Genomic DNA, 17,344 nt, shown 5'->3' with positions numbered 1-17,344 from the left:
CAAAAAAAAATGAGTATCCAGTCTGTGCCATCCACCATGGAAGTTGCTGGATCTCAGAGGTAAGTAAAACAGACAACTAACTACACTTGTCCTCAAAATTACACGAGGCTGAATTACAGATGAGAGTAAGGCCTAGGAGGAAAATCAGGGTGCTGGGGAGATACCTCACATAAAGAGTACCTACTTTTGACTGGGGAGTATTTCAAAAGTACAGGTAAGAGATGGTGATACTTGAATGAGGTGGCAGCAAGAGAGTTCAAGGCAGAAGTGGATAGATTAGAGAACAGTTAGAGGGAGATTCTATCATCTCTCTATACACAATTCCTAAAATGTTATCTTTAGTCCGAACTCACTCTTAAGCTCCAGGCCTATATATTTCCAGTGGCCTCTGGACAATTCTAAATTTGCATTAGAAATGTCCAGACACCCTTTCTGACCCCCTTGCTTGACCAGGTCACCTCACACCCCTACTCAAAGCCTTCTGTCTCTCAGCACTGCTTGGTGCCCACGCCTCATTTTGACATCGAATGTTTGCACGACTACGGCTCCAGCCAACTTCTCTATGTTATTTAATACTTGCCTAGAGATACCTTCCAAGCTAGTCAAACTGGAGTCCCTTAATGATCCCTAAATGGGTCCCAAAGATGTAACCCCTGAGGTTTTGGCCATGTTATTTCTTCCGAAGGTCTTACTATCTCTTAAAATCTTACTAGTTGTTCAAAGCCTATCTCAATTCTTACTTCCATGAATATTATATTCATGCTCTCAACAAAGTGTTGGGAACACATCTTCTCTCTGAAAACCAAAGCCCATTACCAGTGTCCCTCTATGGAATAAAACTTTGACCGCACGTTGTACTTGTATTTTTCTATCATACACACAAGAGAGCTCCCTCACCAAAGATTTGTTTTACTTTGTGCTCCCTGCTGTGCACTCTGAACACGGCAGCAATGCAAATTTGTTATATTGTTTTTCACGTGAACAAACAAGTAAATACCAAAATTTCAGCAGCAAGAATGTATAGCACATCTATGTCTTAGATATGAGAACTTGATCTTGTGCTTCATGATTACCATGCTCGTGAAAAATCTTCAGCAGTGAAAGCATTCATTATGACTGTGTGCCCTACGTTGTCAGAAAAATGAAGATAATCGTCTGCAGTATTTTCAAACCTATCTACACCAGAGGTATTTAGACACACCGTGTCAAGGGCAAAAATCAAGCTGTTATTTACAGAGACTTTTAATTGTTGTTTTGTAGGCACACAACGAAATGGCAGATAAAAAGCTTGTTTTGTTATAAACTAGGCAGAGTTCAGAGTTGGGTAAAAACATCACTTTTCTTTTTAGAAAGCCTTTGCAAAGAGAGTGCATCACAGCCTGGGTCAATAGCAAGAACTCAACCATCCGAGAGGTCAGAGGGTCGTTGCTGGCCCTAAGATGGGGCTCCGTTCTGAAGCCCATCTCAGGGCCTCCTTAGCTTTCCTGTCCTCTGTTTTCTTCGCGTTTCCAATATGTAAGGAATGCAGAGTTAAGTTGGCATAAGACTAAGAAAGAAGAATCATCAGATAAGTCTAAAGGACTTCAAAACATAGATGCATTTAAAAATTAGTAGCCAGCACCAAAAGACATGGAATGGAGCATACAAAAACAATGCAACTCAAGTAATCTGTAAGTGATGCTGTATGCAAAATAGAGAAAGATGGTGATTCTAGGATGAAAAGAGAGGCTTTATTAATTGGATCTGAGGCAAGCAAGGTTTCTATCAAAGGCATGCAATAATTTCCCATGTCATGGAGTTCTTATTAATCCATTCAATCACTATGCGCCAGGCACGCTCTTGTTTAGAAATCCTTTGAGTATGCTAGCTAATGTGTGATAAAATGATAACATCACCATTTTACAACCCCTAATGAATTAATGGATTTAGTCAGTGGTCAACAGCTGCTAAATCACAGAAAGGCATTCTGACATTATGTGCCTCCTGACTGTGAGAAACACCGCCAACAGAAGTCAAACCTAAATTTGACCAAACCGCTAGGTTCACCAACCAATCTACTGGAGAAACAACAGAGAGAAGCATGAAAAAAGAAACCATGGGGATGTAATCAGCAAAATATTGCCTATGGATAAACAAAACCAATTTCTTCAAAGAATACTCTCACATGAAAAAAATAAATAATGGGGGAGGGGCTTAATAAGTGAGTCCTATTTAAATCCTGATCAAAAGTAAAAAAGTCATTTCTCAACAATTAGAAAATTTGAATATGACTATGTATTTGATGATTATTAAGAATTATTATTTTGTAAGGTATGATAAAGGCACTATCTTTTTTTTTTTTTTTTTCTTTTTTAATAAAAGGAGTCCTTAATTTTTAGGCTTCTACTAAAACATGTAAGGGTAAAATGATGTGATACCTGGGATGTGCTTCAAGCTTTATGGGGAGGGGGACAGTGGGATAAAACAAGATTGGCTATGAGCTGAAAATTATTGAAGCTGGGCACAGGTTACATGGGGGTTCGTTGTAATATTCTGTCCATTTTGTATATAGTTTAAGTTTTAAAAATAATTGTAACATGCCTTGTTTGAAATGCTTAAATGAAATGCATTTATATACCTGTTTAGTGTTAACTTATCATCTCTGCTGAGGACAGGGTAGAGATGGTACAGATAAGAAATAAAAATTAATATTTGGGATCTTAAACTCAAGTGGTTAAAGCAGAAAAGTTGCTATGTTCTATACTCATCTCATTCGACCATCCTTTGATAGAAGAGCTAAAGAAAAACCAAGTTAACAAAATGTGGAGCTGACAGGAAGAGGTATCAAGGGCCCTGAGTAATTTTTTTAAACTGGACTAGTATAGTCCTTGAATGACGAGCAAATGATCAGCAAGAACATTGTGTTAATTCAACAATATAAGATGATTCAAAATAGTGTCCTAGAGAATTTAAGCAAACAGACATCCCTGGACACATTGGTTGAGGGGAAGAAGGAATCCAAGGTTCTGTCATTTCTCCCACAGTAGGCCCCTTGGAGTACAGCTCCGAGTACTTGCATGTGTAAGTTAAGTAAATGCTGAATGTTGCCTTTTAAATATAATTTAATTTCTTCAGTAAAGCTCAGAATGTTTCTTTGATAATGTAATAAAGAAAAAAAAATAACAGGCTGTGATAAGCCATACAATTTTGGCTGATAAAGCAGACTGAAATAAATATTCCATCTATAGCCTAGTTATGGCAAAAGATGTGTTTTTCACCTGTGTCTGGCACAGTGATCTAGAACTCTGGTCTGTGCTGGATTGAGCTGTACCACCACTATTTTGCTCACTTAGAAAGCTTTAAGTAATAGAAGAATATCTTATAGGCATTAGAAGTGGCCATCTATCATTTCCAAATATTGTATATGAATGTGAGGGGTGTGTGTTGTGTGTGGTGTGTGTGTGTGTGGTGTGTGTGTGTGTGGTGTATTTATCAACTACTACCGTGTTTCCCCGAAAATAAGACCAGCCAGACCATCAGCTCTAATGCGTCTTTGGGAACAAAAATTAATATAAGACCCGGTCTTATTTTAATATAAGACCAGGTATAATATAATATAATATAATATAATACCGGGTATAATATATATAATATAATATAATATAATATAATATAATACCAGGTCTTATAATAATTTTTGCTCCAAAAGATGCATTACAGCTGATGGTCCGGCTAGGTCTTATTTTCAGGGAAACACGGTATATTGGATGAGTTTTGGATTTTTTTAAATAGACGCTTTGTTTCTACAAATAAAGATGTTTTAATAAATTATTTTCCAAACACTTTCAAAGTAATATTTTATAATAAAATTGCCAAGTTTTTCTAATTATATATCTTCCAGTTGGCTTCACCATGAATGATTTGTGGCTTCATGGCTGAGAGCCCAGGGGTTGTCCAGCTGTCCAGTAAGACTCAGAGGCCGCTCTCAGTCTAAGTTTCCACATCCACTTCAATGAGTGAGGTGGAATTCCTGAATCCTCACCACTGTCTACTACAGTCCACCCCCTCTGAAGAACTGCCTCTCTGGGGAAGCATTCCTGCTCCCCTCTCCACTTACTCTAATGGACAAAGAGGGGGAAGGTATAATAATGGAAGAATTTACCCATAATAAATAAGGCTTTCATAGCTTGAACTTAAACTTTAAACTTGAAGCTTCTTAGAGGTAAGGACAATATCCTATTTATTTTTTGTACCTCCCATGCACTTTGCACAGAGCCTTATGCATAGCAAGAATTCAAATTATTGGTTCAATGAGCTATAATTAACTCAGAAGGAAGGTGAGGCAGGCTTTATCAAACGAGATTCCTGTGGTGGTCTGAAGCCCGAAAAATCAAGCCGATCCATGTTCTGAGATCATCAAGTTTCCACAGGGCAGAAAGAATCTTAGGTCTGGAAAAGTCACCATTGGCACTAAACAACTTATAATTTAAGAACAGCAGCAAGTAGCTACCTACAGGATGAGGTTTAAGGAGAGGTGGAAAACTTGGGCTGTGCAAGTTATTACTAGAAATGAATTCTTTTTTTTGAGGTCTTATCATTTACTTTTAAAATATTGATATATAAATACATTCTCAAAATTAAAGAAAGTATAAGAGATGGCTCAATGCCACATCCCCCTTAGCAATGAGGGCGATAATTTGAGAGGGAAATAGATATCATAAGTGGAGGGGCCTATAGCAAATATTCTTGTCTTTGTGAGTCACCAACATGTGGTGGAGAGTCTACATTTCCAATGGTGTTTACCTCACAAGATGGAGTCACAAGAAGGACAATTTATACTCACCCTGCAAGCGAGTTCAACCTTGAGTAAGGAGACTATTTAAATTAAGAGGTGACTGCTTACACTAGAAGAGACTGTCATGTTATGAATTGGTAAGTTTAAGTTTGGGGAAGGAGATTTCAGTGAGCAGAATTACTAGTGGAAAATTAAGAAACAAAGAGGAAAAACTGAGGGTTGCTAGATGGGCGGGGGGGGTGGGAGTGGGAGGGAGGGTGAGGGGATTGGAGGGCAGTCGGTGACCACAGGATGGCCACGGGGTTTGAAAATTAATCTGGGGAACGTAATTTAGTGGTTACAAGAGGGTAAGGGGGTGGGGGGGGGGGGGATGAGGGTAGGGGGGATCAAATGTATGGTGATGGAAGGGGAACTGACTCTGGGTGGTGAACACACAGTGTAATTTATGGATGATGTGATACAGAATTGCACACCTGAAATCTATGTAATTTTACTAACAATTGTCACCCCAATAAATTTAAAAAGAAGAAAAAAAAGAAACAATTTTCCTGCACATCTGAGCATAGAGAAAATAAATCTGAAATCTGGATCAACAGCTTTCTCTGTTCCTTGAAAATTAGGTTATTGGCAGCTTTTTCTGAAATTGCTAACAATCTAGAAAAAAGTTGGATAGCTGTTTCAGAAAGAGGAATATTTATTACAGGATGGTGACTCTCTACCTCCACAGAACATCAGTCATGATCTGAAGACAGATTACCAGGTACTGGTGAAAATGCAGCAAATGTTGAGTTGGCATCTAGAAGAGTTTGTCTTGGAACAGCTGGAGCAGACCGAACACGGGCAAGCTTACAAATGAGATCTTCGTGTGGAGAAATGAAGGGAAGTTAACGAGATGCAGACTCCAGCCAGGCTCACATTCAGGCTGGATGAGGATGTTTTAAATAAACATTAGGTTTTTGACTTCCCTGCATCCCTAATAGCTATGGACAGCTAACATGTCCAGTGGACTCTATATTATTTAAACAACTTTTGTGAAGTATACATGTAGAAAAGGACATAGATGTATCTTCTCTAATGAAAAGTTGAAATTTAATATATAAATGCGTTAGTAACAGATTGGTTTTGGCTATTTCACTCTTGGGGGAGGCAGCAATTCTCCCATGGAGATTTTCTACCTCACCATGTAGAAGTGCAGATTCTAAGAACAAAAGTGAGGAGAGAAGAGTTATAATTGCTGGATCAAAACACTTAACCTCGAAATGTCTTGGGAGGGAGAACATTGGTGACATCAATGGGACATTCACTTATAGGGGGACGGGGCGTATAGAAAGCACTGACTGATTCGGACAGGAATGCAGAACCATACACATGAGCCAAAGCCTCTCAGAGGCCAGCAGTACGTGACCTTTCTGAAAAGAACTAGAATCAATGTGCAACCGAATGAGTACCTTGCCTTTCCCAAGACAGTCGAGCAAGTGCCATTCCTACGACCCCCACTGAGTGGGTACTCAGTAAATGTGGACTGGATGTTGAATGAATAAAATAAAGCCCTACAAAAATCAAACCCATTTTCCTCTTTAAAACTGTTCCCGGTTGCCTAAGTTGAAGATAGGTTGTGTTTGACAGGTGCACAGCAAGTTGAGTAACACACCACAGGCATATTTCAGAACCATTTTCTAAACTTTGTAACATTTTCCCAGATCCTGGAAACCCTCAACGCCTTACTAACTCTCTGTAACTCAGTTATCACCAGATTCCAGAAGTTTCTGCAAGCTGTGGAGACTCAACTCCATTTTGTACGTTGCTAGGGTGTGCCACCCTCTGTTTCCTTTAGCCTGGGGTATTTACAGCCCTGCTCTATTTCACGTGGTCATCTGTGTGACTGACTTACCCTGGCGTCCACAACCGGATGCACACTGGCTAACCTCAAAAGCTTTCCAGACACATCTTGAAAGCCAGGGTTATTGCTGTCATCACCCCCACCCTGCTCTGTGGCCACTTCTCCTTCCTACTAGCGTTTTTCTCTCTGGTTTCCCAGCATTCCCAGTAGGGAAGAGGATATGGCCTGTGGGGACATTTCCTTCCCTTTGCTCCCTCCCCTCAGACACTTGGTAAGTCCTATTTGGCACCTACATTGACCTTACCTCTAGAATCTCCAAAATCAAAGATAGGGAGGTTCTTTTCACACAAAAGCAGGAAACCCCAATATACGTACTAGATATAGCATCATTCTATTTCATAAGCCAGAGATTTTAGCTAATGTTAACTTGGATTATTATGTCTTTATATTTCTACGTGACAAGTTACTTAAAATGAAAGGTAGCTGGACACTTTACCACCACCACCACCACCACCACTTCAGGAAATATGTGAGTTCTCTAATCTTTAGGGATTATTTTTTTTCTTTTTCAGGAAAAAATGTTTGCCTCTTAGGGTCAAGGAAGAGTGTTTTCAATCTCCCCTTCCATTCTTTCTGTTAAAACGTTTATAATACTTCACTGGGTTTGAAATGAGGGTTAAAAAAAACAAAAACAAACCCAAAACTACTGGCTTGATAATACTTCAATTTTTGTAGTTAATGAGAATTCTCAAAAGCTGCTCACACAGGATTCAATGGCACACATCTAGTCTCATCTCGCATGCCACGAGATATGAAAAACAATCACTCCACTATAACCATTACATTCTCAGAAAGAAGCTTTGCTTTCAAGTTAATAGGATTTCATGTACATACATGTTGGTAACAGCTGGCAAGTGTCAATGTGCTTGATTATACTTTGCATTAAAGTTTTAAAATTAAATGTTTGGATCACTAACTTTACTTTGTATTCCTCAGTTACTTGGCACTATTTTCCTCTCTCCTGCCCTCCTTGAGGTAGGCTGCAAGATTTCATTAACTCATTGCCCTGGCTAAACCAATTCCTCTATTCTGATAGAGTCCTTTCTTAATTCCTATAGAACCTTCTCCAACGGCTCTTGTCAGAGCTAGAAAACCAGTCATGGGGCACCTCCAGCCCTTCCCGTCTCTATCTATGTCATTTACTTAAACATTTTCATTTCAGCAGACTTTCCCCCATTACACCTACAAGGGTCTTAAAGAGAGTATACTGATAAAAGAACCTGTTTTGGAGTTAGAGAGACCTGGGTGTAAACCATGGCTCCAGCACTGCCAGCTGTGTGGACCTAGAAAAGCTTCACCTCTCCCAAGACTCCACTTCATCTATCAAAAGGGATCGTGCCACTAACTTTGCAGGGCTGCTCTGAAGATTAATGAAAGAATCCACCTATACTGTCAAGCATTGCCTGGCTCAGAGCAAGCCCACAATAATTGATAAGTGAACCAACCTACGGATGAATAGAGCCTTGGAAAGGTGTCCTTACAGTCCACAAAATTATGCATTAAATACTGTATTTTGTATATGTATTTTCTGAATTTATATTATGTATGCTGTGTTTTAAATGTTAAGCTACTTTGGTATCCATAGGTTACAACTAAGATGGAACCCTCCCTCCACCATAACCGGGAATAGCTCGTTTTGAAATACTGAGAATTACTTGTCAGGCTCAAATTGAGGTATGTCAGGCAATGAACAACAACAACAGAGAGTATTTTGATTTTCGTAGCTACCCTGAAACACACTCATCCTGAGCATCATGTCCTTTCTGTTATGCCAGTAGAAGCTACTTTCCATCACCCACCTGCAGCAACTGGCAAAAGCCTGGACAACATCGGCCCCTTTCCAGGGCCGATGAACAGCTGTGTTGTACAGTCTTAAATGGAGACCCCAGGCACCACCTAAATAAACAACTGAGTAGATTGCGAGGTCAACACAGTTGCAATTGACTAATTTTCTGGTCACTAACAGACAATGGCCAAATGATTATCCACAAACGATTATCCACAAATGATTCTCACAAATTCACAATGTTGATACGATGATTGACACTGGTTGGTCGCATACCAAACCGTGGATAGGCTATTACCAAAACCTGCTCTTATTACGTTTACTGATTAGGTAAGATTCACATTTTTAAAAATGTTCACCATTGTTATCTCTTAGGCTTCATCAAAAGGCTAACATTGAGACAATTGCTATCCTGTTAAGTGATTTGAAGGGTAGAAAAATGAAGTCCCCAGTTCCTGGTCTTGCAGATAGCAGACTTCAGTAGGCAAACATAAACATGGACCCAAGTAATTACAATATAATGTAGAAATACCAATGGCTGTAGAATAGAGTTAAATGAAGCGCTATGACCCTGGCAAACTCTCACAGAAATACTTATTATTAGAAACACACGGTAAATTCCTGTATCTTAGGCCTCTCCTTCTCGGGAATTCCTAGCAATTGCATTAAGTCTACCCTTCAAATCACTTAACATGCAATTGGACCAAAAATAGAGAGCTCTCCTGTGCCCTGCACCTAGTTTCCCCGGTGATACCATCTTGTACAACCTTACCACAATAATGGCAACCAGGAAATTGACTTTGATACAGTCCACTGACCTCTTCCAGATTTCACCAGTTTATATGCGCTCATTTGCATGTCTGCAATGGATATGTGTGCATGTAGTTTTATGTAGATTTATGTAACCCACCACAGTCACGTAAGAACAGCTCCTTCACCAAATCCCTCATGTTACCCTTTATATGTAGCCACAGCCACCTTCCTCCCTCACAATGCCTCCCCAGTCCTTTGCAACTACCAGTCTGTTTTTCATCTCTATAATTTTGTCATTTCAGGAGTGCTATATAAATGGAATCATACAGTATGTAACCTCAGAGATTGGCTTTTTTCACTCAGCATGATACCTTGAGATCCATCCAAGTTTTTATGTGTATCAGTAGTTTGTCCCTTTTATTGCTGAGTGATACTGCATGGTATGGATATACCACAGTTTAGCCATTCACCACTGAAGAGCATGTGGGTTTTCTTTGGTTTTTGACTGTTACAAATAAAGCCGCTGCAACATTTGCATACAGGTTTTTGCATAAGCATAAGTTTTCATGTCTCCAGTATAAAAATTGAGTGCAGTTGCTGTGTCATGTGGTAAGTACATGCTTGGTTTTGTAAGAAACTGTCATACAGAGTGGCTTGTACCATCTTACATTCCCACCAGCTGTGTATGAGTGATCTACTTTCTTTTCCTCCTCACTGGCATTTGCTGTTGTCACTACAATTTTTTATTTTAGCCACTCTGATAGGGGTGTATTTAAGTCTCTTGTTAAAAAAATTACTTGAGTGTGTGCTCCAGCAAAGCAAAAGATAAGTCCAATAAAAGAAGCAGTTTGGGGATATAGGAAGAGTGGTGAAAATGAAACAGAAAAACTTACAGTTAAGTAATGTTTGCCTACTAAAATCTGCTATCTGCGAGACCAGGAACTGGGGGACTTCATTTTTGGTAAGTAATCTTTTTAAGGCATAGGAAAAGATGTGGAGTCAATGATATTCCTGTCCCATTCACATGTTTTAGCTGAAGTCTGAAAACAAAATCCAATTCCTTAATGATAAAGGAAATAGCTTAAATGTCAGCACTGTCATCAGTAAGAGAACTTTATATCTCTTTTCTTTAGGTTGAAGCACTTTTTCCTGTTTAATGATAACTGGGAAAGCAACCACATAAAAAAGAGCAGAAACTGCTAATTAAATGCAAAAAGAAAAAACACCCAAAAAACCAATAATAATAATAATGTTAAACAAATTATGGGTGGGGCTAAGCACTAGCCATAATGCTAAATTAAGTATTATAGAAAATAAGCCCCAGTGCAACCCACACAAACATAGCTGAGAAGACTCTGATCTCCAAATTTAGAACTTGTCAGCATAGTTAGATTCCCCGTTTGCACATCAAAGAGTCTCAGTATTCTTAAGATTGGCTTCATTAATTCTGAAACCTATTAATATTTATGGTGACAGACATTTGTGTGAAAAGAGAAAATTGGTTCCACCCTATTTAAAAATTAATAACTTTTCTGCTCAACAAAAAAATGATAATAAATGTAAAAATAAGTCACTTAGGTCATTAATTATCAAGACTGTGTCTGATATGACTCCCACGTGAAGGAATAAGAAATATTTGGATTATAAACACAGTTCTCATTAATGCTCTTTGTCAATGTTATTTCCTCAGTTATCAATAAATATTGCAGGATATAACACTTTATCAAGCTAATGAAAGCATATGTTACTCCTCCGGATTACATTAGAGAAGAAATAATTACAGTAAACTAAAAATGAATACAAAACAGTTCCTAATTGTTTTTCCAAAATTAACACATACGTATTTCCAAATAAAAGAGTTTTTATTATAATCTTGTAATATGTATTGAGTATCTACAATAACCAGGTACTACAGCTGCAGAGAGGTAAAGGAATGAGCTTTGGCCTTTTGAGACATTTGCAGTCTAGCTGCAGACAGTACATACACTTAAGGGAGACAGGGGTCAGTATTAATGAAATCAAGTCTAATGACTATTTGCAACATTGCTTCTATGGGTAAATAATTGAAACATAAATATACTTTTGTCACACCCAATAACTCTTAATTGGGATAATAGGTCCAATTTTTCAAATAATCCCAAGTGATTCAAAACAGAGATCATCTGCTTTTTAAATTCTCAATGCCATATTTGGCAGGCATTGCAGTGGAACTTGCTCCAAAATAGGCAGAGGCTAACAAACAGCTAATACACAAGAGTCACCAAAGATAGATTTTCTTGGAGGTATATGCAACCTGTCTTTGTCATCAGATAGTTTTTTGTGTTTATTCCTTTGTTCAAATAGAAATTTCAATAAACTTTTACTAAGTACCAGGCAATGAGAGTATAAAGACAGATTAAGGTTTGACCCTCAGACTCAAGGATCTATGAATGAATAAATAAAACAATATGTAAAATCCCACAAAAGAAGTAAACCCAGGAGGCATGGGGGACTTAGAGGAAGTGATGCCTGCGTAGTCCTGAGATGAGTAGGCAAGGACCAGGTGAAGAAGAGAGCAGAATCGTCTAGCAGATGAGGCAGGCATGGAAAGACCAAAACCTTTACAGAATGTGTCCAGTAGATCAGAATGGCTGGAGAATGGGGGGTGATCCAGGAGACGGGAGAGAGAAGGCTGAAAAAGGAAGCCGCAGGAGCATCTGGAGCAGGGGGCAGGGACCAGATTAGGAAGGATCTTAACATTCCAAGTTAGGAAGTCTGGGTTTGGGCCCCAAAGCAGTGGAGAATTTCAGCTAGAGGACCCTAAGGAGCTGGTGGTTTCCTGATCAGAGGATCACTCTGGCAGCTGTGCTGGGGAGGGGCTGGAAGGCAATGACATTGAAAACTACTGCAAAACTCTGGGAGCTGAGTTATCAGGGTCTCAATAAAGACAGTGGCTGTATGTATGAGTACGGAGAGGAGTAACTGAGGAGGCAGACTGGATGGGACATGGTGATGTACTCTGTGGAGAACGAAGAGAGAGAACACAGGAAGCCAGGAAAGGGTAGCTTCAGGGTACTGATCTGCCAACTGGCTGCATGATGAGCATGTTGCCTGGGTCACAAAACACAGGAAGAGGAGCAGGCTTGGCGGTGGGGGGAGAGGGTGGAGATTATGGAGTACTTACGAAGAGCAGTTTTCAAATAGGATGTGCCTCTCAGCTTGTTTGTCACATGGGGGCCGCAAGGGACGGTTTGAATGAATCTTACTTCCTGCTTTTGATAGCAAGTGACCTGTGATATCTAGCAGTACTCTCTGCTGTCACAACTTTCAACCTGGGCTGTTCACTTAGGGGTGTAGATGGCTATCACAGGGGCAGAAGGTGAAGCTAAGGGAGACATTTACACGTCCAGAAACATGGGGGTTGAGAAGAACCCCAAGAGCTGAATCCCTGATTTTGGAAAAAGCCCTTTGTTTGAATCCCGTGGGCTTGGCAGGGTTGACACAAAAAGCAAGTTCAGTTTTCTAGAAGAGTGCCGGGTGGCCAACGTGCTATATGGAGGACTTGGTCAGGGATGGACCATCACTGAGGGCGGGCATATAGACAAGGGCCCGAAGCTGGACTGGGGAAGCTGGGGAAAGGGTAGGGGAGGGGGAAGATGTCACCTGTCAAAAGGTAATTCAAGCCATTTCAGATGCAGAGTCCAGAAGCAGCGGCTCTGATTGGGAATCAGGGATGTAAGTCTGTGGGGAGTGGGGACCACTGCACATAGTCAAGCTGGGTCAGTGTGTCATGCAGGTATCTTCTGGCCAGCAGTCATGCAAGGGAAGTGGAATCCTGGGGTCTCAGACAGCAAGCCAAAATATGAAAGAACAGATGGGGGGGCAGGAAGTAAGAGGAAGTCAGCAAGAGGTTACGAGGCTTATAGTATCTGTCTGGGAACAACAGAAAAGCTGAGGGCCTAAGGTCTGGGATTCTTGAATTTGCCACTTCTAAGCTCTTAAGAGGACCCTGGGACCACCAGAAAAATCTTTTGACATTGTTTGCCTCCTGAATACATTTCTCTCCTACCTCACATGCTCTCACTCACTGTTACACCAAAACACTCGAGTTCTTGGAACGTATCATGCTATTTCATGCCTAGCTTATAGTGTTTTATCTTCCTAGAAATACACTTCTACTGCTTTACTACTTGGAGAACTCGACTAATCCTTCAAAACCAAGCTATGGGGCTGGCCCGGTGGCTCAGGAGGTTAGAGCTTCCGTGCTCCTAACTCCAAAGGCTGCCGGTTCGATTCCCACTTGGGCCAGTGGGCTCTCAACCACAAGGTTGCCAGTTCAATTCCTCGAGTCCCAAAAGGGATGGTGGGCTCCACCCCCTGAAACTAAGATTGAACACAGCACCTTGAGCTGAGCTGCCTCCCGGATGGCTCAGTTGGTTGGAGCGTGGGGCTCTCAACCACAAGGGTTGCCAGTTCGACTCCCGCAAGGGATGGTGGCCTGCGCCCCTTGCAACTAGCAACGGCAACTGGACCCGGAGCTGAGCTGCGCCCTCCACACTAAGACTGAAAGGACAACAACTTGAAGCTGAATAGCACCCTCCACAACTAAGATTGAAAGGACAACAACTGACTTGGATAAAAGTCCTGGAAGTATACACCCTGTTCCCCAATAAAGTCCTGTTCCCCTTCCCAATAAAATCTTAAAAAAAAAAATAAAAACCAAGCTATGATGTCACCTACTCTGATTCTCACAAGGCCTTAGAATATTATCATTGCACTTAATATGGTATCTGGCAGGTGATTAAAATGGAGGTCACTCACCTCCTGGTGGCACGGAGTAGACCTGCAATGCACGTCTGATAAGGGAGTTAAAGGATGTATACTAAAATGGCACTATTTCACTTTTCTCTGGCTGGGCTGCTGATACCGTAATACAGTCACCTGAATGATTTGTTTCTAGAACCAGCCTCAGTAGGACCACCTCACTTAGACAGAGAAATGTTAACAGCAGAGATTCCAGACCGATCGTTTGGCACTGACCTCAGCCCTGCGGTGACCTCATAGCCTCCCTGATCTCAACAGCATCTCAGCTGGCATGAAATCTCAGGTCTGCAAAGGGAGGCAGATGTCAGGGCAAGGGATGCTCCAGGCAATGTCAACCACAGATCCCATGCAGGGAGCTGGCCGACCTGAAGGAAGAGAGGGATGACGGCTGCATGGCTCTAGGATGGGAAGTGTGTGAGGTGTGTGAGTGTGTGTGTGTGTGTGTGAGTGAGAGAGAGAGAGAGAGAGAGAGAGAGAGGAGAAGGAGAGAGAAAGAGAGAGGAGCGAGAGGAGAGGAGAGAGAGAGAGAGAGAGAGAGAGAGAAGGGGAACAGTGAGCCCAGGGATCCTGAACTGAAATGTGGACGGGCATTTCTGAGGAGACCGTTTACAGCTTTCATCAGTTTTGCAAAGCGGTCCATCACTATTAATACTAGGGCCTGCCTTCCAGAAACGTGCCTTCCTTGAGGCAGCGCTGCTCAGAGAAAACCGTGCTGACCTCAGATCACAGAGGCCTTGGTCACCGTCAAGGCGGATCCTAGAAGGGGACTCAGGCTCCCCTGCAGTGCAGCACTTACACGCTGCCATACCCCCAGAAAAGCCTTCTGAAGAGAACACCTTGTGTGCAATTTAAAGAATTTGCATGTCTGTGTACTGTACAAAATCAAAGAAATGAGTGAGAAGAGTTAGCTTTAGAATACCTCTACGATGACCTTTATGTTCCTTAGAACAACAAATATTCCAAAAAAATAAAAGGCAGATCTCCAGGGTTTCCCTCTTGATGAAAAGTTGTGTTTGAACTCGTGCTATCGGTATTGGGCCCAGGGAACAGTAATAAACAGACAAATCCTGTGCCATGGCTCTTTTACACTTGACCTTTCCTTTTCTGGTGTAGAAGCCTATGGTTTTAGAAGACAGCAGAAAAAAAGGCTTCCCATATTAAAGAGGCACACACACACACAAACACACACACAGCAAATCTAAAACTGGAGAGGCTTGTACTAAACCCTGGGGAATTGAGAGTCACTTTTCACCCATATCCTGCAAGGGCAGAAAAAGCACAGGGAAAGGTTTCCACTAAAACGTATGTGTGTTTGTTTTTTCTTTTTAAAAGAAAACCATAAATCACTCCTATATACCCAGATATCTGAAGAACTCAGCCGGGCATTTTTTTGTTTTCTTGGTTCCCACTGTTCCCCTGACTCCTGAAAAAATAATTTAATAAAATCCTTACAGTGAATATTTACATTTCAATTAAGAGCACTGGCTTTGTAACCAAACAGGTGTGGTCTCTGCCACTGACTTGCTAAGTAAGGCTGGACAGGTTGGTAATCTCTTTAAGAAGCTAATTATTCATCAATTAAAATGGGAGTATGAATAGTAATAACTTCTGGTTGCTGAGAGAATTAAATGAAATGATGCATTAAAAATCTCAGACTAGCTTGACACATTCTAAGCATTTACTAAATGGTAGCAAAAGAATAGGAGCTGCGAAGTATACCTTTTCCATCAATGAAAAAAAAAATTCCAAGGACATATCTTTGTACATTATCATACATGTCAGAACATGTAGAAAGAAAAACAAAACAGAAATGGTAAGGTTGTGCTTCTTAGTGAGGATGAGGATTGCCCATCTTCTATGTCACAAAACGTGGTTAGACTGCCTCCTTCATCTTCAGGTGAGCTCAAGTCTGGCAGACAAGGGTCCTTCCCTCCCCTGCAATAACGGGTCATCTGTCCAGGTCCACAAAGGGCCCAGGAAGCCACGGCCTGGAAGGCACACCCTTTTTCCCAGTGACCTGGCCCTCTGATTCCAATCTGCTCCTGCAGAAAGCCCAGGCCATGCCAGGGCCCAAGCTGCACCACAAGCCTTCTGCCTGCCTCCACTATGCTCAGAACCTCGATGGTTCTCCTAAGTTCATGTGGGCCAGGAAATGATACTCCTGAGAATTTGTTAATGAAATGATCTTCATCCTTAAGAACTCAACAAGTCGCATTTGCATCTTTTCCTCCAAAAGGACTTTTACCTACTTTCTGTAAATTCACCATGTCAGCAAAATCTTCCCAGGGTCTTACTCTCCCTTCCTTTCCCCCACCTGCAGTACTGCAGTACTTAGTCTGGGGACATCAGATGATGAATTTCTCAATCACTTTTGACAAGAACTCTGGCTAAGTTTGCGCAGACTGGTATGTGCTCTGTCAGGCCTCGTTCCTGATCGCCTTTTATTCAGATGGCATAAAACACTTGGAGCAAATGGGCTCACCGTAGGGTCCTGCATCCACAATGGCTTTCCAGGGATCTGCTATCAATACCACCAAGAACATTTCCTCTAAACTTCTCTCCACGGTTGGAACCTTGGTTCTTCCAAGATTTCTATGTGGCCTAATCAATGCATTAAACCTACATTTCTTTTTCCCCTAGCTTAATTACCTTCCCCACAGGGGTGAACAAAAAGAAAATTCTTGTTTCTAAGACGAAATGCTGAAATGTAAAGAAAGCTGATGTAGCTTATTAGTAAAATCAACAGACACGCCAGACAATTCCCTCAGCACCCACCAATTCCTTCTCCATCAGGGGTGCATAGAGCAGCCCCAGGATTGGGACTGATGGATTTCCACGTGTCCGCTTTGGACACTTCTTACAAAGGGATATCACCACAGATGACTTTTCAAAGAAACCACAGCCATGACGTTTCCTTACCCGGCAGTCTCTCTGAAGCGTTTTCATGAGCGCATTGTATGTGTCTGTATCAAAATACAACCCTTCGTGCATGTCTTGCAGGAAATCTAAGTCCTTAAACGTGGGGTTGGATTTCTCTCTCTCTTTTCGGGATGCTCTTCGCTTATAGGTTGAGCCTTTCAAGTCATATGTAAAGTGCATTCTCATGGAGCGAGGCAAGACATTGTTCATCACCACGATCCTGATGTTGATGCCCCCTGACTGCATGCAGTACAGTCCATAAAATTTTGGCAAAAGAGTCCTTGGATTCTGGTTTAAATTCTAAATAGAGAAAAAGGAAAAGCAATAGTTAAAACCTCCTATTTTTACAAAATAAGCTCCACTAAAGAGGTGTTCTCATCTAACATGGGAATTAAAAATAGAATGTGAT

The 17,344-nt window shown here is 41.1% G+C and overlaps 1 protein-coding gene across 1 annotated transcript in view; it reads right to left on the bottom strand.

Moving 5' to 3' along the window:
* Nucleotides 1–17,344, bottom strand: part of PIP5K1B (phosphatidylinositol-4-phosphate 5-kinase type 1 beta) — a 282,047-nt gene that overhangs the window by 96,823 nt on the left and 167,880 nt on the right. Inside the window, 1 exon segment of the mRNA XM_033123070.1 lies at nt 16,936–17,235. Coding sequence (XP_032978961.1) covers nt 16,936–17,235 — 300 coding nt within the window.

This window comes from Rhinolophus ferrumequinum, chromosome 12 (assembly GCF_004115265.2).
Source record: "Rhinolophus ferrumequinum isolate MPI-CBG mRhiFer1 chromosome 12, mRhiFer1_v1.p, whole genome shotgun sequence".
NCBI lineage: Eukaryota > Metazoa > Chordata > Mammalia > Chiroptera > Rhinolophidae > Rhinolophus > Rhinolophus ferrumequinum.
The sequence above is the reverse complement of the archived record's forward strand: the minus strand, read 5'-3'. Positions and strand labels throughout refer to the sequence as shown.